Below are 22,748 nucleotides of genomic sequence, written 5' to 3'. Positions count from 1 at the left end.
GTAAAGTTGACCCAACACAGATCATTGGAAAACACAGCGAGTGGGTATCTGAGGGTCAGAGGATCATCCCACAAAGCAGTGAGTGCTCAACCCTGGTATATCAGTAGGACCACTGCTCTCTTGGTTCTTGTCTGGGTTTGGACTGAGATCATTCCAAAGACTCCTCTTGTGTTGAGTGCGAGGGTCGAGGGACTAGTTCTCATTTGTAAATTTGCCTAGATGGGTTCAATCTAGTTTACCTGGGCTAATGACAGGTGTTTTCACTTTTTTAGGGATGTCCTTAAGCAGGCTTCTTTCCAGGACCACTTAACCAAGCTGTCTATCAGGATCTGCGTTAGCTCTGTGCCAAGTTTCTGATGATGAACAACAGCATCTTCAACTGAGATTCACACCCTACGGTGTTCATCTATAGATTTTCATAATTGTAAACAAGGCTAGAGTTTCTCCAGGCTAAACTGCTTTTCCTTTCAACCCTCTCTACACTTAGATGCTATAAAATGACTTGAAACTGGACAAAAAAATAATCTCCAATGTACCCTCTGTCTTTCTAATTCCGCGTCTAAGATCTTGACTAACGTGAAAATGAACTTCATTGTTGTTTGGGAGTCATGAGTAGGAATTGAAAGCTGAGTACAGCGTGAAGTCTAGTCTTCAACACCAAACTCCTCATAGTGAGTTGTCCTCCATCCCGGACAATTTTCCTTTTAATTAAAACACAGCCTGAATCGTGGGGCACATAAGGCATTTATGAGACTCACTCGACCATTTGTAAGCATGTGTGACCTATTTAGTTTTTAAAATCCTATTTAATGCCAAAAACTACATTAGAGAATTCAAACAAAAGCTCACAGGGAGTCCCATAATGAGACTGTTTTGATGATTTCAGTGATTAGCCCATTTCCTCTCTCTTCAGTAATTTCATTTAGAAAAGTAGTCATTTTAAGAACAAGTGGATTTTCTTTATTGCTTTTCCAGTTTGCTGTGAAACTGGCACGTGGCCAACCATCTGTGAAACTGCAATTATTACTATTACTTAAAATTTATCAAACCTTTTCAGGTGCTATGGAAATAATTCTCCTTGCCTCTAACGACAAGGCCAAGAAAAAAATGAATAAGAACGTATTTTGCACAAAACACACTATCACCCCACGTTTCAATCTTCTATCCCCAAGTTCCAGAAATGGCATTTATGGACACTGTGGAAAAAATTTTGGGGTAGAAATGAAGAATAGCTAATCCATTGCCATATGCATCTGCTTATGGAATAGCATGAGGAACAGGTCTTCGTTTGTGCACATCTCTATTTGTTAATTTGCTTTATTTGCAGTGTGTAGGTATGTGGGCTTCTGTAACTTACTTCTGATTCTGGCAGTTTTGCCTCTTGCCCTTTTACTTGTTTTTTTTTTTTTTTAAGAAATATATCAATGAATCTGTAATGAAGGTATTTGGATATTAGCATTGGAATTCCTCTTACTTTGCACACTCCAGGCAGCAGGTGTTTCCAATGAGGACTAAAGAGCAATATGGGAATGGAAGTTGGTACTGCCCTCCATGGGTGAGGCTTCACCATGGTGGGCAGGTAGGCAGCTTCACCTAGATGTGGCTCATGGTAAAGGGTATACCTGTATATCTCTTAAAGCTGGGGTGACCTCCTATCTGGGTTCATCTGGGAATGACTCACTCTCTCCAGCGATAATTATTAAAAGTGCCTATTAGACATTCTTGAAAGGATTCAGAGCTTAGATAATGAATTACACGGCTATTTTAACACCCAAGGGTAAATTAACAAGCCATGTTCTGCATTCAAAAGCCTATTTGCAAGTAAAAAGAAGAACTTTGCATTGTTTTAGATCCTGGCTCAACCCTGAAGGGTCAAACATTTTCAAGGTTTGTAAAAAATTCCTCACAAGGTTGAAGTTAGGTGGGCCCAGGATTTCTTCTATTCCAAAAAAAAGTTTACAGAAAAAAAAAAAAGCACTCAAGTGTAGTAGAAGGGAGGAGGAAACAAGTTGAAATAGACTCTCTGACTTTTTTTATAAAGATTTTAAAAAAGATTTATTTATTTATGCATACAGAGCTGGAGTTCAGGACAGAGGTGAGGGGTGAGAGGCTTCCCCCGAGACAGAGTGGGGAGCAGAACAGGCAGATTGATGAAGTACACTGCTGAGGGGAGCAGCGGGTGGGTCAGGAGAGGTCTGCCATGCCATGTGGGTCACCTTCTTGGCTGGGGATCAAACTTGTGCTGTAGTGGTTGCGATAGCTTCATAGTGCATGCTTTACCCATTCTGTGACCAGGGAGGGCCAGACTATCTGACTTTTATTCTTTGTATATCTGGTTTAGAAGTTCAACTCTGTTTTTAAAAAGATACCTGTGGCCCTCCCTGGTGGCTCCAGGGGTTAGGACGCAGCACTACAAGTTAGCTGCTGCCGCTTTAGTGCGAGTTCGATCCCTGACCATGGAGATGACCACATGGCGTGGCAGACCTCTCCTGACCCGCCCGCTGCTCCCCTCAGCAGTGTACTTCCTAGATGTGCCTGTTCTGTTCCCTAATCTGTCTCTGTCTCTCACCACCCCGCACCTCTGGCCTGTACCCAAATTCTGCATGCATAAATAAATAAACAACAACAAAAAAGATACCTGTGCCAGGTGCGTTGCTAAGCAAAGAAAACAGATCAGTCTTGCTGATTTCAGATTCTATTATTGTAGATATTCCAATTTGCTTTCCCATGGATTGGCAAGACAATGTACTAAATTACAACTCTATGGCTGAATTTTACTTTTTCTTTCATGCTAATAGGCACAAAACTCATTCAAGTGCTGCCTTACTTTACCTTTACAAAAAGTTCCAAGGCTAAACATAAGTAAACAATGCTTTAGAAAAAGATTTACATTTTCAAAGAGTTTTCTTTTTTGAAACAGTGAGTCATATCTTACAATCCAGTAATTTATGTTAAGTAAGCGCTATTCCATCTATCCAATCTGAACACAATGAAGCTCAAGAATACATTTAAATTAAAGCATCTGTGAGCTGCTTTTCCTTGTTTCCTGAAACATGAATACTTTCTTTACAAATATTTTAAATTTATAACTCAGACACGGAGTCTTTTTGCCTTATTTAATTGTTGAGGGCTTGTTGTGAACACAAGTGACAAAAATGGGTAAATGTAAACCAATCATCTCTGAGTATTTAAGGGGTTGCCAGGTGTCAGTTACTGGAGGAGAGATAAGGACAGGGTACCATGTTCGGAGAGGGACATGAACAGTCTTACTTGATCAATGTTGTAATCCAAAGAATATTCGTCCTTCACCGTAGCACAGTCCAAGGGCAGTATTCACAGAACTTTCTTCTTTATGGGTTACTGTTTCTCAGGGGTGAATTTATATTGTGGGACATGTGTTGTAATTGTGGGCTTGAGGAGGTTGCAGTCCCCTCAAGTACTTGAGCCCCATCAAGTACCTAGATAAACAATTTTGCAAATTTCAGATGTGTTAGATTTTACTTCTCAGACCTACCGCTCTGAGACTAACTGTGCTTTTCCTAATTTGGACATATTTTCTTTCTGGTTTTTATTTTGACATGTACCCTGTTATTTACTCTCTTGGCTATTTCTGGCTTCCCTAGGGAGTTGCTGCCATGGTTGTCATAGTGCACACAAACACTCAGGAAAGCTAACAACTCGGTGCTTTCATAAAGCATTTATTTTTATTTGAAAACATTATACAGGCATTACATTGCCACAGCCAGTCCATTGGGGAGCATGCAGATATCAAAAATGGAGAGTTTGTTCCACGTATCAGTGTAAATTTCCTTTTTGGTTCATATTTTCCATTTGCAGTATCTGGATTAGTGTGCTTTGTTATGTGATTTGACAATAGAGTCCTACCCATGGGGTAAAATCTGTACTGGTAGCTAGCTGAGGACTACTAAATGGTTATAAATCAAAAACAAACCCAAACAAACAATACCACACGCTTGTCAAAAGGTTAATAGCACAAGTTAGCAATATCTAAACTAAACATTGAAACATTTTCATGGGACACAGCAGGTGCAAATTTCGCCTTGCCTGGTCTACCTGGCTGTGTGTTTTTCAGAGTTTGGAGCTATGGGAAGCTATGGCAAGGCAAGCTCTTGTCCCCAGTGCAAGTTTTCATGGAGGAAGTGAGAACCACCACTTACATTGAGTAGGGTTTAGGAGCGCTGTCAAATTCTATACAAATTGTGAAGTCTCATTTGTGGAGGAGAGGGTGGTGGTGGATTAAAAAGCTGAATTTTGTTGCTGGTGTCTACTGAGGTTAGGTAATTTCAGAAACTAAAAAAGCTAATGTTAATGTCCTACTCCCATTTCCCACCCGCTCCCAAAGAATCAGTGATTTTACACAGAAAAAAAAGTTTTGTCCTTTGCTATTTTCTTTTCTTGTAGAGGGTCAATCTGGAATTCCTGATCTTGGAAAATTCAATGTTACCTGCCTTTCTAAATGGAGACAAACCAACATGGTGAGTTACCCCAGGTGACACGAGAGTCTTGTATGCAAGGATGCCGGATGGTAAAGGGTTACAGTGAATTCACCTTAACATTCACACTTGGTTTCCATACAATGGAGTCAATTAAAGTATCCTATAAAATAATACAGATGGCAACTTGAGCCATCTGTTGATTGCAAACCATTTTGAAATTTAAATTTTAAAAAATTCCCAGTCCACTGAGCTGACTTGGAAATACTTTTATCCACTTATTTCTCATAAGACTTTACTAATCATCTACAAATTAGTGTCATAAAAATGAATAAAAAAGGCTAAAACATTTGGCTTAAAATAAATACTAAAAATGCATAAATCAAGCAAATTATGCAAACCAAAGGAATGTAAACACAAAAATAAAACCACAGTCTTTAAAGGTCTTCAGATCTGAATGGACAAGATATTCAGAGAAAGGTATTTAATTGGCTTAAAAGGTAGCAGAGAGCAGACACTGAAAAAGTTGTTTTGACTTGCTATAGCTTTAAACATTGATTTGTTTTTCCACAGAAAATAAGACATTTTTCTAAAGGGGCTGAACAAAGATGAAATCAAAGGTGTACATCAGAGAAGATAATTTTCTTCCCCATCTCCAAGGGTAGGACTACCTGCTTGGGAAATGCACAGAGGGACCACATGGGTAGCTAACAGCTCAGGGGGCCTGCCCTGCCAGGTTTAGTCCTTATTCAGGCTACCTGGCACCCTGCGTAGGCTGCGCTCTCTCCTTCTACTTTACAAAGACCCTACTTGTGTTTTGTCTTGCGTAAGATGTACTGGGTTGATTTGTCACACATTTCAAAAATACTTACTTTTCCTTGACAAGCTAAAATTTCATTGAAAAAAATTTTGAATATTACTAAAACCAGTCAGATTTAACAATGACTTCCCATATTGATATGTAGACTCTATTCTACATCAGAGGTTGGCGGTATTACTTGATTTCCTATGTTTGAAGACAGGGCAGTTTTAAGGGCAACAATATTAGCCTAGTGACAAGTCACTCAAAGCCTGATTAGGAAGTTGTGATATCTGCTCCAGCCATCAGAATATTGTGTTGGTACATTCCACTACTGAATAGATACAAAGTATGACAAAATGCCAGTCTTCTCCATTGGTGACATCGCCACCACAATAAAGGCTGAGTCAACAGCGCTATTGTCAAAGACCTCAGCCTCAGCCTCAGCCTCAGCACCGTGACTTTGTTGGAAGGTCACGCAGCCCATGACACACCATAAGAGAGGAGAGTGTCACACACTTAAAGAGGGCAGAAGACTACAGCTTTTTCCAATGCCTTGCTTAATCTCATCGTGACAGAAATCTGAGAGAAAAAGGAAAACCCAATTTTTGGAACAGAGATGATAAAGGCAGCAGAAAGATTTTATGGAAGTCTCTATACCCCAAGACAAATGATATTATTTCTGGGGTTTCTTATAAATCCCAGAAATTGAGCATTCCTTATCCCGTTATCACAGGGGCTGGGTTAGTGGAATCACATGGCACAACAGAAAGGCAATGGCCTGGAGTCATCAGATTGAAATATAAAAAGGCAAAAATGCTTGTTTTATATCTATTCCCAGAATAGAAAATTATATGGTCAGTTGCCCCTCCCCAAAAGGGTCGCAGCGCAAAAATCTTATTGAGCAGGCAATCCAACAGGCGACAGAGAAATCCACCAGCCGCCAGGTCCCTGGGATGAGGAGGCTTCTCAGGGCGGAGCTCCTGTGGCATGTAGCACTCACAAACCATGCGAAAAAAAGTATGAATCTTAAAAAGTGACTTTCCATAGAAAAGTAGGATGTATGTTAACTATATGTGGGCCTGGTACTAATTCCCATCAGGAGTAAAAAAATTACCTCCTGAAAGTCGGTGTAAGAACAGTAACAATAATAATACAAATAATAACAATAATACTTGTTTTTGATTAAAAAAATTTCACAGTAATTAACACAGGGGGGCTGTGATCAGGATACACTCAGCTAGGCTTCTCCACGTCAGGTGAATTGGAGCCCGCGTCTCCACGGATGTTTAGCTTGTGCCTTCTGCAGGCCTTCGGATTTGCTACCTGGCAGTCCACCTGTGTAAACTGCACCTAATAAATACCTTTCTCTATGTACAATACAAGACGATGGGTGAACACATGAGCACTGAGCTGTCTTCAGTGGTTCAGGGAGGACCTCATTCTAGGCCACTCGCACGTGGGGCTCCTCTTCAGTCTCCTGGCCCAGGCTGGTGTAGGTGACCGAAGGTTCCACCTGGGCTGTGGTCGGTAAGTCCACAGCAGGACCCGAAGGGTTGCGGAACTGCTTGTAGACTCGGGGGTCCTGGGCTATGTAAGTGGAGGTGGAGGAGTAGAGCACCAGCCCGATGAGGATGGTGAAGAATGACAGGAGATAAAGTCCTGAAAACTGAAAGACACAACAGCAAAGTCATTTAGCTTTTGAAACAGAACCACTTATACATTACAAGCACAAGACCAGAGCGAGCTGCTTCCCCAAGGGAAGCAAATGTCCTTTTCCTAAACTGGCTGGGTGTTACTGAGTCTTCTTACCTTTTTACTTGATTCTAAGGCTTGCACAGAGGAATCCTTAGCTAATTGTCCCTCAAATACCAGCCTGAGTGCTTCTTGTGGGAGAGCTAGTTAAGCACAAATTAAAATACATCAAGTTAAAAGCATATCTCCACTATCACTCAATGAAGAGTTGTTTGGTTGTGGCTCCATTAAACCCAGGAGAAATATATATGTTCCATCTCTGGTTGTCATTGAACCATAAACTCAGAACTCTTCCCTGACACAGCTAACTAGGACAGGCTCTTTTCACTTGAATCCAATCCAGACACTCTTTGTCTTCCTAGCAGGAATTGCTATTGGCTTTGGTAACTATCTTTGCCAGATTAGATTATACTTAATGGAACACAATAGTATAAGCCTTCATTTTTTACCCTAATCTAAAGACCACCCAACAACAAACTAACAGGGACACACACACACATTATATATATAAATAACATGTATATTATATATATATATACACACACATGATATATATTATATATAAACACAAATTTATAATTCTTTTATAAGTTAAGCTAGCATGCATTCTCTTTCTCTTTTTGTGAGCACACACATGCGTGTAGGCACACGCGCGCACACACACAGGTCTCTACTACTGATCTGATACAACCTGCCTTTTCAACTTTCCTGAGAGAAGTAGGTCATTCTGCAAGCACAACTCCCCTGGAGGCTTCCTGTCCAGGGCAGGTGGGTAAAGGCCAGTGCTTGCAAGCCCTTCTGTGTTCCCCAAGCAGCTGTGATGAATGGAGGATAGAAATACTGAGATCCTCACACCTCAAGGATGACGCTATTGTTAACACAGCAAAAGACACGTTGTCTTTCCCAACAAGGGGGGCTTTCTCACAGCTGAGGGTGGCATTGCAAGAGGCCTTTGGAAATATGATTCCTGAACTGCACAGGGAAGATCTTAGAAATACACTCAAGGAAAATTCTGTGCATTCTTAGACACTACTTTTTGCATGAAGGAATTTCATTTACACAGAGGCTGCGTGGTCACAACAAGTGATTTGCTTTATAGCTCTTATTCAAGTGACATTTTTAAACAGATGAAGATCATTCTACCTTTTAAAAATATTTAGCAGAGGGCCCTCCCTGGTGGTGCAGCCGGTTAAAGCACAGCACTAAGAAACTAAAGCCACTTCAGCATGAATTCGATACCCAGCCCTGGAGATGACCCATATGGCGCCACAGACCTCTCCTGACTTCCTGCTGCTCCCCTCAGCAGGGTACTTTGTCGATCTGCTCGTTCTGCTCTGTACTCTGTCACTGGTGAATCCTCTTACCTCCCTGCACCTCTGGCCTGTACCCCAGTTTTGTATGCATAAATAAATAAATATTTAAAAAAATATTTAGCAGAAAACATCTAGGAGAGTAGAGTCTTAGCAATCTTCAAACTTCCCTTAGAAGCCAGTGCATGGATGGGTAAAGATGCAGTGATTGGTCACCCCCAAGTTCATAAGTACTAACTGGTAAATGTGAGGTTTAAGAGTTACTGGGAAGAATTTATCTCTAGGGAGGCTGACCTAACAATTTCAGCAACTAGTTATAGCTGAGAAAAATTGAGCTTTAAATTAAATTTGTGAAAACTGCCCTGAATTCTCTGCAATGTAAAATAAGTCTTCATCACCTGTACTTCTGTTACTTTGTGATGTAAAACATAATAAAGATGCATCACCTGGCATTTCTAATCAGAATTTCTAGACAAAGTAGGAATAAATAAGGCCTGTTCAGTTTCAAAAAAAAAACTGATTACACAGCGTGGAGTCCTAGGTCCCAGGATAGCTTAGAGACTCTTCAGTGACTAAGTAAAACAAAAAGGCAGTTGAAAGAGCGAATCATCACTTAATAAAATGCTCTCATAGAAGAGTTTTAAACCCAAATCTGATGTGCTGTTAAAAGTCAATTTTATAATGAAAGGGGGCACCCCAGTTCTCTGAATCAATTATTTATATGTGGATTTAAGGGGTGATGCTTGGGGCAACTATGTTGGAGATGAAACAGCCAACCTACTGCGTATCCTGGGCTGGGAGGGAGAGACAGTGCATCCTTCTGCAGAGAATGTCTCAGGGTTGTGGACCGCAGGTTGGCCCTGGGAGTGGCCAGAAGAAGTTGGACCTGGCTGGGCTCCTTGACAACCAGCTCTGCCTGGTCCTGATCTATGACTGCTGGGTCTGAGCCCATTGCTATTCAAGGCACAGAAACTAGACAGACCTGGCTCCAAAGAAACGCCAACATAAACAAACTGAAGTTGATCTCCTAATTTTGGCCCTGCACTAAACAAATAAGATCAGTTATATTATTACTAGGATTACTAAAAATGCAAAAGTTCAGCTTCTGAGTTTACTAAGCTGGAAATAAATTGCCTGGAGGGACAGCACTTCCCAGCTCCTGGGAACTGCCTTGCTATGGCTTGTCTTCTACTGTTGCCTCCTCTTACTCACCCTCTTATAGTTCCCTCATTTAAATTTTCTTTCTAGAAAAAAATGAGCTTAGGTTTTTCTGACTAAATGTTTCAATATTCCTTTTTTATTTTTAAAGGGATATTTATTTATGTGTGCATACAGAGCTGGGGTACAGGCCAGAGGTGCAGGGGTGGTGAGAGGATTCACCAGTGACAGAGTGGGGAGCAGAATGGGCAGATTAATTGAAGCACACTGCTGAGGGGAGCAGCAGGGAGTCAGGGGATAGACTCTGGGGGTGGTGTGGAACACTTGCTGAAGTGGTTTTAGCTTCTTAATGCTGTGCTTTGACCAGCTACACCACCAGGGAGGGCTCTCAATATTCCTTTCTTTTAGGTCATAACAAGAAAAGTACCCAAGGTGGCATTGGGCACGATTTGTTGACAATGGCATTAGTTGTCTTTAGAAACCAAGAATACTGGCCTTCCCTGAGGGTCAGGTTAGGACGCAGCACTGCAAGCTGGCCGCAGCAGCTTCAGTGTGACTTCGATTGCCCACCCCGGAGGTGACCACATGGCACAGCAGACCTCTCCTGACTCACCCACTGCTCCCCTCAGCAGCGTACTTCGATCTGCTTGTCCTGCTCCCCACTCTCTCTCTGGTGAAGCCTCTCACCACCCCTGAACCTCTGCTGGCCTATACCCCAGTTCTGTATGCATAAAAAAATAAATCTTAAAAAAAAAAAAAAAAGAAGAAGAAACCAGGAACACTAATGACTCTCACTCTTCATCCCTGCACTGTTTCTCCAATGGGGAGATAGGAAATGATCCCCAAATCACACTAATCCAATTCAGATAGAAAGTAAATTGAGTGTCTCAATTAAAATGCTAACTTTCTACTATTCATATCAGAAAAGCAAGCCTAATCCTTGGGAAAGCATGGCATTGTTGAGGGAGAAGGAGAACCCATGATCCTTGCTTCTCTCTCAGGCCACTGGCACCCGGTACAAGCCTGTGCCAAACCCACCACCCCAGTTCAGGTTAGGAGGCAATGTTTGATTTGCAAAACCAATTCAGTTGGCAGTAGAATGTGTGTAGCCAATCACACTGAATGCCAGTAAGGGTTCTTTTACAAGCAAATATCTTCCCCATGAGGGTCATTTCACATATGATGATTACAGCAACCAGGAGGTAAAAATGGATTTCTGACATTATCTTTCATGTGCCAAACAGATATTTTCACTTAGCTTGATGAAATGAGAGAAACCCTCAATCAAGCAGATCTCTGTTCTCTGCAGTCCAGCAAAAGAAGCACTACACCAAGCCAGAAGGGTCTGTTTTGTTAGAATATTTAAATTAGGCTCAGTTACAACTATAAAATTTGGGTCACTTTGCCATGCATCATTCTTATGTTCACACTGGTCAAAAAAGAGTTACATTTATGGGTGAGGCGCTCTGAGCGTGGCCTTCACTCCCACATTCCAGTTCCTGGGGCCCCAGACATCTACTTTCTCTGCATACATACAGAGCTACAAACTGGCCCCGGGGTAAGACACAGAATGTTATAACCAGTGAAAGACATCTAGCTTATAGAAGAGATGATGTTGTACCTCAGCGCATCACCAAGAACACCTGTTCCTGAGAATGGAATCAATAGGTGGAAGTGGGCTTGATAGCACGCGCCAAATTTTCACTCCTGTCTCTGCAAACTCACACTCTACTGATTTAAAAGTCTTAGTTTCAAAGGGAGACATGTTTCCATCAGGAGTCACAGTGATTCCACTGAGCTGAAAGTTACAACTGCCACCCAGCCAGTCTGGCCTCCACGGGCTTCTCAATTAATAGGCACAGAAGGGAGTTCTTGGATAGTGGGGGATGGTGGGGTGGGGGGGGGAGGAAGAAGTGGAGGGGTGATGGAACTTGGTTACAGGGGGAGACTAGGCTGCTATTTTCAAGTATTGGCTCATTGCATTTTCTAAAAATCAATTCTTCTGATACTTGTGGAGTGCACGAGGAATATCTCAGAGTTAGGAAGTCAGAGGTGAGGAGGCTTAGTGACAGTTCTGACATGGTTCTGTAGTGACAGCTAACCCTGTACCCAGAGGCCTGTCCTCTTACCAGTCCCCTTCCCATTTTCCTTATTGTTGATTAACTGTATTTGTCTAATTCATTTTGTTTCTCCGATTCACTGTATTCAAACACAGAAAACGATCTATCCCTAGCTTTGTTGCAAAGGAAAAGATTAAACTTTAAACTCAACATATCTTGAAACTATCTTCTAGACTAACAACGACCATGGAAGCCCTTCTTTCTTCAAAAAAAAGGAACAATCATCAAGAAACATCACAGCTATGGGCAGGAGAAATACTGCCCCTCAAATGAAAGAGAGCTTGCCTGTGACCATACTGGAATTCTTTATTTTCTTCTCTCACATGTCTCTGGTGGTGGCAGGAAAGGCATAAATATTAAATAAATGGATGAGTAATATATTGTATAGGATATCATGATGTGGAAGTTTTCAAGGAAGAAATCACATTATGAATTTAATGGTTAATCAATTTTTTTTTCTAAATAAGCAGGTTGGTGCCTGATAATTGGTTGCCAACTTTTCTTAAATAGCCTCTACCACTACCTTTTAAATTCTAGAATATCGCTGAAAAGTATTGATGTTGGGTCCAGAATATTTGGTTACTCCATAATAAAGTCTTATAACTTACATTTTACAGTGCTGTATGACTCTTGAAGTCCATCAGTAATTATAAACAAATGTGACTTGTGAATAATGAAGATGAATATTAGACATGACTTCTTTCCATAAGCAGAATACATTTTGTACCAAATTTCCAAACCTTGATTGAGATATAGTCTTCCACTCCCTGACAGCACTAGTATATAGTTAGGGTGGCACTGAACTGGTTTTCTAATCTCCAAGTTCCCTTGAGATGTTCCCTAAGTAATCTATAAATTCAAAGAATGAATTGAAATAGCTGCTGTGGATTTAAAGTTTTTGGTTTTTATTTGGCTGATTAATGTGAGAAAAAAAGCCCATCTCAATTAAAAGTCCTTTGCTTCTTAGGTGAAAATTCTAAATATATTTAATGAGTAAGAAACAAAGCACAGGACAAAGTTAGTGCTTAGCAAATGAATGAATAAAAATTTCCCACTATGTAAAAATAATGAGAACAACAAGTACAAAGGAACACTTTAATTTCTAGTACATATTTGTCAACTAAAACCTGAGAAGCTTCTAATCAGACTCTGGTTGCAATTTTGTCCCATTTTTCTATGGTAAAGATGCATATTTAGATTTTTTTTTTATTTGAGGGTATTCCTAGTTTTATGATTTTTAAGCTGAAGATAATTTTATTGTTTTATAATTATAAAGATAAGAAACGGGGCTTTCCTGGCAGAGCAAGGGGTTAAATCTCAGCACAAATCTCTCTGTAGCCACTGCAGCATGAGTTTGATCCTGGGTCAGGGAGCTGACCCACATGGTGCAGCAGACCTCCCCTGACCAACCCGCCCGCTGCTCCCCTCAGCAGTGTATTTCAGTCCATCTGCCTGTTCCGCTCCCCACTCTGTCTCTGGTGAAGCCTCTTACTGCACCTTCCCCCACGCCCACATCTCTGGCCTATACCCCAGTTCTTGGATGCATAAATAAAATGAATCTTTGAACAAAAATAAAATAAAAATAAGAAATATACAGTGCTTTAGCAATGCAAAATTTATGCCATATTTAAAAGTGTGAGAACATGAAATATAAGCAGTCCGAATTCTACCAGCATTAATATTTCTTGAGTGTACCCAGGCCAGGCACTGCTCTAAGTGATTTACAGGCACTGTTGCATTGATTCTCACAATCAGTCTTATGAGACAGATACTATCATTACTCCCATTTTGCTGATGTGGAAACAAAGGTTGAGAAAAGGTTTTTATAACTTTTTGAGAGTTGAGAGAGGTTTTTATAATTTTATAATTGGTAGTATCACCAGGGGTCACTGAATAGATTTCCGAGTGTTGTCAATTGGAAAAGAAGACAAGATTTTTATTTTTACTGACATTTAGCATTTCTTAAACCTAAGAAACGCTAAATGTCAGTAAAAAATAAATGTTATAACTGTTAGCACTGACCTACATCAATATTACCAGTACTTCAGATTTTTTCACTAGTAGAAACCAAAAGTGTTCTCATCACATTAAAATTCCTACAGTTTTACTTCAAATATTGCTTAAGTTATCATTGTTTTGAAGTGACAGTAGTTATTAAATGTGATTCTAGATCTTATAATTGTGTTTACAACACCACATTTTAAAATATTTTGATAACTTTATTTTAATATAATCAGCTTGCTTTGTAATGTTGTATGCTTCATTTACACATTTAAAAACATTATGAAAGATACTCCTAGACTTCATCACAATGCCTTTAGGACCTGTGGCACAAGGCAATAAAGAATCCCTTGGAAAGGGATTCATTCTATCTGTCCTTGAATTTGTACATATTTAGTGATATACTTTCTGACATCTGAGTAAGAGAGAATTGATTAAAATTGTGATTAGACAGATTCAGGGAAACATTCACCAAAACAGAAATCCTCACCCACTATCTCACATTCTCAAGGAGCCCGTGGGGCATTGGGGCTTGCTGTTATCTGGGTTTGGTGAGAAAATGGGAGAGCCAGCCATGAATTCACAATCCATGTTATTTATTTAACACACAAAGAAATGGATTTTGGCTGTGCTTCAATAAATAATATTTGCACAAACAGGGAGATGGCTCATAACCGAGCCTGGCCCTAGCGGATGGCAAAGTCACAAGATGGAGGGAGCCTGGAGTTCCTCAATGGAGTTCCTCAATGGTTGCACGAGAAACACACCCTTTCCACCCAAAGTAGCGAGCAACCACCACCCCAATTAATTCAGCAAGAGGAAAATCTCAAAAGTTGTTGTATGGAGTTGCCAGGCAGGAGAAACCAGGTATTTATCACCTTGGTATTTCATGTAAAATGCTTTCGGGGGCTTCAATGCTGTCATTTCCCCAATTCTCCACTCCCAGTAATGATTTTAAAAATATGAGGAGGCAGGGCCTTCCTTGGTGGCCCAGCAGGTGAAAGTGCAGCACTATGAAGCTGGCCGCAGCCACTGCAGCACAAATTTGCTCTCTGGCCAGGGAGGTGACCACATGGAGCGGCAGACCTGTCCTGACCCACTCACTGCTCCCCTCAGCAGTGTATTTCAGTAGATTTGCCTGTTCTGTTCTCTGCTCTGTCTCTGGTGAATGCTCTCACGTCCCTCACCACTGGCCTGTACCCCAGTTCTTGTATGCATAAATAAATAAATCTATCTTTAAAAAAATATGAAGAGGCATAAAGGGTAGTACTAGTTTTAAAAAATTTCATTTATAATTATATTGGGCACTACAGCTTTTGAAGATGCTATTCTTAACATACAGATGACTTATGAGGGTGTTTTTATTAGTAAGTTATGCAGGATTACTTTTATGTTCACTGGTCACAGGTTGAGACGGCCTGCTCTGTCTTTAAAAGGGCAGTTCTGCTACTGGAATTGTTCACTGTGGCAGAGGTTCAGCTGGTTTGCTTGGCTCCAGATTCTAATCCACAGCTAATGAAAGATTCTACTCTGTGCAGTCTTGGCAAACTCACTGGCATTGGCATTCAGCTGTTAAAGATGCTTGAGATCACTAGCAAATACAAACATGTCTATATATGTATTTCCTTGTCTTTCTTGCATAGATAATATATACCATACATATTGTTAAGTTCCTTGCTTTTGTCATCCATTTAACAATATATCAAGAGACCATCAATTTATAAACCTTATTTTTAAAATATATTTGTATAATAAGCTACAATGTACCTGTGCCATAATTTATTTAGTCGATCCTGCTTGGATTGTTAACAGCCTTTTCTCAAGGTTTCATGAAGTGGGTGACTTTGTATGAGTCCAAGTATATCTGTAGGAGAGTCTCAGATGTACAATTGCTTAGTCAAAGGAAAATAGCATTGCAATTTGGTTAGTGGCTATGAAATTACATTCCAAAGGGATTTTTCCCACCCACTGTGTAAAAGTACTTGTTAAATACAAAAATATTTTAATGTTGAGTTTATATACCACTAACACTTTGATATCAAAGTCATGTAATTTTTGAAAACTTGTCAGGGTATTGTGGAAATAATAAAAATAGATGTAGGAACAGTGCTGGCTTCCTGAACCGGTGATATTTCTTGGTGGTATTTCTTGTCATGACTGGTATAAGCACACGGTGTGATAACACTGCCTCATGAAATCCAATACTTAGAGCATGTTCTTTGACATTTATCTATTTAATATATGTTTGTTAAGCACCTACTATAAACTTACCAGATAAAGTATATGAATATTACTACTTTCTTTTACATTTAAAGTGGTCTTGGATATACCTGGCAAAAAAATTTTGAAACATTTAACATCCTATTATACATTTAAATGTAAATATCAATAGAATAGTCAGAAGGTGCACTTCTGTAAAATTGCAGCTTGGACCTTTTAAATAAAACATTTTTTTAAAAAAAGAGGCTTGAGATCGCTGGTCAAGTTTCTACGGTTTGTAAACTCTGCATTGATATAACTGGTGGTTTTTGGAGTCCTTTTCATCTTTATTTATAAGTAAGGAATGAAACACCAAAACAATGTCTGCACAAAGCAAACATAAGAGAAATATTTGCTGAATGAAGTTCATTTAAATTTAGTCCACAATAACATTATTAAATTAGTCTAGAGTTTAATATAATATAATATTAATAACATCTAGTTATTAGACGTTCCTTGCCAAATCTCTTATAACAACAACAAAACAAATAAGAGAAACTAACACACATGGGATGTAATTTTTAGTGGCTTGAGTAGGATCAGCATGGATTAGGGAGCTCAGCACTCAGCCCTGTCCCAAAATATAACCTGAATGCTAACGTAGGCAGCTCACATTGTAGGCAAGTTTTCTGATTATCTGTCAAAAATAACTTACTGCAATTATAAAAAACAAAATTATTTGGTATAAATACTTGTAATGAGCATAAAAATAGATGGAATTTTAAAAACTTCACGTGAATTCTATTTCCAGAAGAGTTTAAGTAGCCTTCTTGGACAAATCATGTTGCCATCTTTCTCCTTCTCCCCGCCTCTTTTTTTTTTCAATAGTGAATATTTGAATGATCAAAACATTTCCTTGATGTAAACATTTAACGGAGCCCTCACTTTCCTTAAATATTATTGTTCCAACAGGGTGAACTGTGGTTTCGGTTATCCACTCTGGGAACCACCTGAACCAGTAGCTTAAGCGAGTGATGACAGGGAGTCTAGGGGGAACTTACAAACTGAGTTTTTCTCTATCAACTTCTACAAAACATTCGTATCTTTTTCTATTTATTAAAGCATTTCTGTGGCAATATGTAATGTTGGAAGGTTTCATATATACGAAGTTAGTCTTTTACTATTATAAATATAAGGGAAAAGAATATATCCTGCATTATTTTACTAGTTCACTTCTGTTTCCTGAAGAATGTTAAGCAAATGATGGCATATAATGAAAAAAATTATTGGCATTATATCTCAAAAATGCTTGAGTGTTTTGCATTTATGGTTACCACCTAAAAATGCTATTGTAAGTAATGAAGGAATCAAGGAATTCAGTTGAAGATGACTGATACAATATTTTACACATTTTAGTGCATGAGGTTCCAGTTTTGCCCTTTCAAATAAGGAAAAGGGAAAACTCACACAAAATCGTTAAATGCTACATCTAGTTACAAAATTCAAAATAAGGTTAGTATTTTATAAGTGGAATGTGGAAGGGATTCTGAATCCTGAGCCAATGGTGGATCAGACAAATACCTAGCTGCTGGCCACTTAGAAGCCCCCACAAGGCAAGTCTCATCAACTTGAAGCTTGAGAAAATTAGTAGTTGATCCAAAATACTTAAAAAGTAAACAGAGGCCTTCCCTGGTGGCGCAATGTGTTAAAGTGCAGCATTTTGAGTTCGATCCCCAGCCCTGAAGGTGACCCAGATGGTGCAGCAGACCTCTCCTGGCCCGCCCTCTGCTCCCCTCAGCAGCGAACTTCCTTACTCTGCCTGTTCTGCTCCCCACTTTGTCTCTGCTGAATCCTCTCACCACCCCTACACCTCTGGCTTGTACCCCAGTTCTGTAAGCATAAATAAATAAATCTTTTAAAATTTGTTTTAAAAGTAAACAGAAACCACAATCTAAATCTGAATGCCATGGACTTCTCAATTCATTTTCTTGTTGCCACATCACATAGTTAATTCATGCTCCACAAAGTATGTTCTGAGATTGTCCTCCTGCCCCAAATAATTTTTCCTCAGGTGACTCTTTATTTTCTTTGTTAAAATTACATATTAGCAGGTAACCAAAAATTTTTGAGAAATTCAACAGAATACCATGTCTGTAGGTAGAGATTGTGTCTTTATTGCCCAGATGAGGTTTCTAACACATCCACAGTCCCAGCTGGTCGGGCTTAGAGCTAATGCACCCTTATAATCCTGGTGTAATTATTAATAGTCTTCCTGTGGTGGGCAGAATAAGGCCTACCCCTGGGGAGGTTCACATCTTAATCTCTGGAACCTGTGAATATGTTACCTTACATGGTAAAAGGGATTTTGCAGATCCAATTACAGATTTTGAGATGGGGAGATTATTCTGATTTATCTGGGTGGCCTAAAATAATCACGAGGGTCCTTATGAAAGAGAAATAGGAATGCAGTCAGACTGGGAGATGCTATACTGCTGGCTGTGAAGATGGAGGGAGGGCCATGAATCACGGAATTCGGGCAAGAAAAATGGATTCTCTAAAAAGCCACAGCACTTTATTCACATTTGGTTTCAGATCAGTGACATTTCTGATCTCTAGAACTTCCAAATAAAGAATTTGTGTTGTTTAAACCACTAAGTATGTAGTGTTTGTTTTAGCAGTATAGGAAGCTAATACCCTTTCAGTTTCCACAGTGTTCTTTTTTTGCATAAAATATTAAAAGATACAGTTCATATCTGACCTTGAGAAGCCACCATGCCATCCAATTGAAAAGCTTCCACATAGACCTCTCCCTAGATTTGGCTAGAAGGGCCTCGAAGGCCTGGCAGGGCTCATTTCCTGCACTTACCATGAGTTACTATAGATTCACTGTTTCAGATTCAATAATGGCAGGTAATAAAGAACAGAAATATATAACCACTTCTCTAAAGTATTGTAAAATTAGAGTTTGCCAGAGTACTCACTAGCCCATGCACATAGTCTAAGTCAGAATTAGGTCATTTGCTTCCGTAGGTGTGTGTGTGTGGGTGGGGGGTTCTTAATTGCCCACTCAGCAGGGCCATCGGCACAAGAGGCAGGGAGCTGCAGACAGTAGGCTGATGGGCAGGGAAGGGAATGGATTTTTTCCCCAGCAGTGGAAAGTGAGAAAAACCAAATAATCAATGTTGGGCAGGAGAGTTTCATTTAATCATTTAGTTCTGCTGGGTAAGCTGCATGTGTGAGCAAATAGCCCTCTCCTCTCAATTTGCAGATATTTATAACCAGAGCAGAAGGTAGGTTAAAGACAACATGATTAAATGAAAAAAATAACGAAATGCTTTGTAGTAAAGTAATTCTTTGGAGACTAGAATAAAACCAACTGATCAATCCTCAGGGCTGAAGTGTTATTCCTACCACAATACTGTTCAGCTCCCTACAGTGAACAGACCTCCCAAGCAGTCTATTGTACCTTGGAATAACTAAGTTGCCAAAGTTTCTTCACATTTAGCTGTTATCATAACCATTACCCTTGATCCTAGGTGCAGCTGCTTTAATACACACAAAGCTAAGTCTGAACCAGTAGCATTTGGCGCTGGTTGCATCGGAGGATTCTCTGAGGAGCCTTTAAAAGTCACATGCCTGAGCTGTCCCACACACCACTTAAAATCAGTGAGTAGGACCACCAGTGTTTAGTAATATGTGGAGACGTGATTGTCCCTACTGGAAGGATGCTATCGGCATGAACTGGGCCAGGACCAGAGAGGCCATTAAATATCCTATCATACATAGGACAAGTACCCGCTCTAAAACAAAGAATTATCTGGCTTAACCTGTCAATAATGCCATAGTCCAGAAACCCTAGGTTAAATAAAATAAAGTGTAATTGTTCTGTGGAATACTATATAATCATTGAAAATAATCTCCCCCCAACCCTCTTACAATTCTCCTTGACTTCATTCCTTTTTGTATTATCTAGTTCTATGATCATTTCCCAACTGTTTTCAAACTAAATAATCTTGCAAATATAAATACTTACGTTATAACTAGTTCTTCTGACCATGATTATGAATAAAAATGTTAGACATCTACTAGAATATTCAGTAGGTATAAGTAGATCAGAGGCAGTAAAAATTCTTAAGAGTAAAATCTTATATTAGTGTCATTTGAGGTGATTCTAACTCCAGTGTAATTAGTGAATCAGTTCTTTTCTAGCTAAATAAACAGAATTTCTCTTTTTCTAGTTTTTCCTTATAGATTTGTGATTCTCAACTCTAGTGTGTATTAGAATATATAATGAATCACCTGAAGAACTTTTAAAAGGTGCCTGTCCTCACCAGTCAGGATCAGACTCAAAGGTGCCACAAAGACACACACGGCTATGTTTATATCCCTCCTGGTTCTTAGCTGGGATTGAGAACTATTCACTCAGATGGACAGTGTTGAATATCAATATTAAACAACAAGGAAATCCATATATACTTAGCGTAAGTAAAATATGTAGTAAAACACGATGTACATCGGACCTTCCCTGGTGGTGCAACGCGTTAGAACGCAATATTGCAAGCAAGCTGCACCTGTTTCAGTGTGAGATCGATCCCTGACCCCGGAGGTGACCAACATGGTGCAGCAGACCTCTCCTGTCTTGCCTGCTGCTCCCCTCAGTGGTGCACTCTGTTGATCTGCCTACTCTGCTCCCCACTCTGTCTCTGGTAAATCGTCTCACTGCCCCTGCACCTCTGGCCTGGACACCAGTCTGTATGCATAAATAAATAAATCTTAAAAACAAAAACAAAACAAAAGCCACTATGTACATTAACTATATTTTTACTCAAATATATCTGAAATATAAAGTATGTACATACAAAATTACATATTGTGTACTGTGAAATGTTACCAACATATAACAGTACTTAGCCATATTTTTTAACCTTCTCACTTTAATATGCACCTCTTTGTAATAAAACAAAACAATAAATCACTCTGGAAAAGTCGGCTGTTTCTTATGAAACTAAACGTCACGGTCCTATAACCATTGTATTCTTTGGTGTTTATCTCAGAGAAATGAAAACTCTAGTCACACAAGAACCTCTATGTGAGTGTTCAAAGCTTTACTGACAATACTCCAATGCAGAAACAACCCAAGTGCCCTTTGCTGGGTGAAATGATCAAATATTATCTGGCACATCTACGCCAGGGAAGAGTGCTCAGGAATAAAAAATGTGCAAAACAACCTGGGTGAATCTCCAGAGAATTACACTGAAATGAAAAAAGTCAGCCCCAAAAGGTTACACACAGCATCATTCCATTTACAAACCTTTGTTGAAGTGACAAATTTAAAGAAATGAAGAACAAGGTAGAGCTTTGAAGAGTTCAAGCGAGAGGCAATAGGTTTGTTTATAAATGATGGCATGAGCAACATTTATGGGGTTGGAAACACTGTTGATTCGTCATTGTTACATTCTGATGTTATTACAGTTTTGTAAGATGTTACCATGGGGGATCAGGTAGAGTATAAAAGGGATCTCTCTATTCTGTCTTAAAACTGCAAATGAACCAACAGTTATCTTGAAAATTTAATTTGAAAAAAGACAATAGGAATCAATTTTAACTAGAGAAAACACCAATTGTGTCAACACAATAATTTCCTTAAGGAAATCTGTTAAGTGGTAACGAAACATATGTTTAGTGAGAAAACATTGCATTAAGAAAAAAAAAATCCATTTCACCTCTAAATTGGTGAATACAAGAAATTAATTTCAGATAGCACAGCTTTGCTTTTGATGTTATTTTTTCTCAGAGAACAGTGCAGACTCCCCCTGCACTCAGGCTGCTGCCAAGGAGTGTGGCCCATGAGCCTGAATTTCTAACAAGCACCCCTGGTGAAATCAGACTTTCAGGAACGTTACTGTAAGTGGCTTTGAAAATGAACGGGAAAAGAACAGGAATGGCCAAGAAGTGTCTGCAATCCTCAATCAGAACAATGAATTTCAGTCTTTCCCTAAGGAAGGTTAAATGGATTCTAGCTCAGAAGCTCATAAAGACAGTTGCTGAGCACTGGACTCACATTAAGGGAGGACACAATGAGGATGCTTAGCTACCGAGGGAAGGAAGACAGTGGCCCCTGAGCCGTCTGGATGAGACTTGTGCTCTTTTGGGATCAGGGTGCACTCAGCAAACAGGGATTGCACTATCCCAATAAAGCAAAACACCACATTCAAATTTTGTTAAATTTAAGCTGTGATTTTTGCCACCACACCAGGCACAAGGTTCTGAACAAAATAGGGATTTCAGTCCATTCTTCCTGAACATTCGTCCTATAGCTACAGCCTCTACCTCTGATCTTCCGGATCTGCTTTGGTCCCTCCAGCTCAAGTCTTCCTTGTGACCCTTTCCCACCCTTCTCAATGCTTCTGTTTTTTTCCTGGCTGTGACTTGCATTTTTCTCAGTAATACTTCTGATTATTCATTTCAACTGTTTTGTCTCTTGTCCTCTAAAATACATACTTTTTTCCAGCTCAGCACTTCTCTAGACCCCTCCTAAGCCCACTTTGACTTGGTTGAAGACGCCTTTACCCCACCAAGGCATCCATCAGCTGACCACAGCTGTGTGCTGGAGAAGCCTGTGGCAAGATGTGGCCAGAGTAGTGTCTACTTTCTTCTGCCTCTGCTTTTGCTTGTTCTAATTTGGCCTTTTCTGTTTGTATATGCATCCTTTATCATGCTGAACAAAGTCCCTGCTGATGCTTATCTAGGACTAGTTAAGGAATGGTAAGTAATTCTCTTCTCACGTGCTAGGTTTTTTTTTTTCCTTAATAATAGAATAGTTTATTTTTACATCATTTTGTACATCTTTCCATGTGAGCTGCAATCCCCTTGGGCTTCCCATCACCAAATCACCCATGTGCCATCACCATAGTCCAGTGCATTTCCCTCCCTCCACTGTTTTTTTTTTTTT

General features: G+C 39.7%; 1 protein-coding gene across 1 annotated transcript in view; it reads right to left on the bottom strand.

Moving 5' to 3' along the window:
* Positions 1-3,691: 3,691 nt before the first annotated feature.
* SLC35F1 (solute carrier family 35, member F1) overlaps positions 3,692-22,748 on the bottom strand; it is a 335,052-nt gene continuing 315,995 nt past the window's right edge. The window contains exon 8 of the mRNA XM_004673810.2: positions 3,692-6,922. Within this exon, the coding sequence (XP_004673867.1) occupies positions 6,698-6,922 (225 nt within the window). The 3' untranslated portion in view covers positions 3,692-6,697. The remainder of the gene's footprint in view (positions 6,923-22,748) is intronic.

This window comes from Condylura cristata, unplaced genomic scaffold (genome assembly GCF_000260355.1).
Source record: "Condylura cristata isolate star-nosed mole 26May11 unplaced genomic scaffold, ConCri1.0 scaffold00001, whole genome shotgun sequence".
Lineage (NCBI taxonomy): Eukaryota > Metazoa > Chordata > Mammalia > Eulipotyphla > Talpidae > Condylura > Condylura cristata.
Note: the sequence above shows the minus strand (reverse complement) of the source record. Positions and strands in the feature narration are given on the sequence as shown.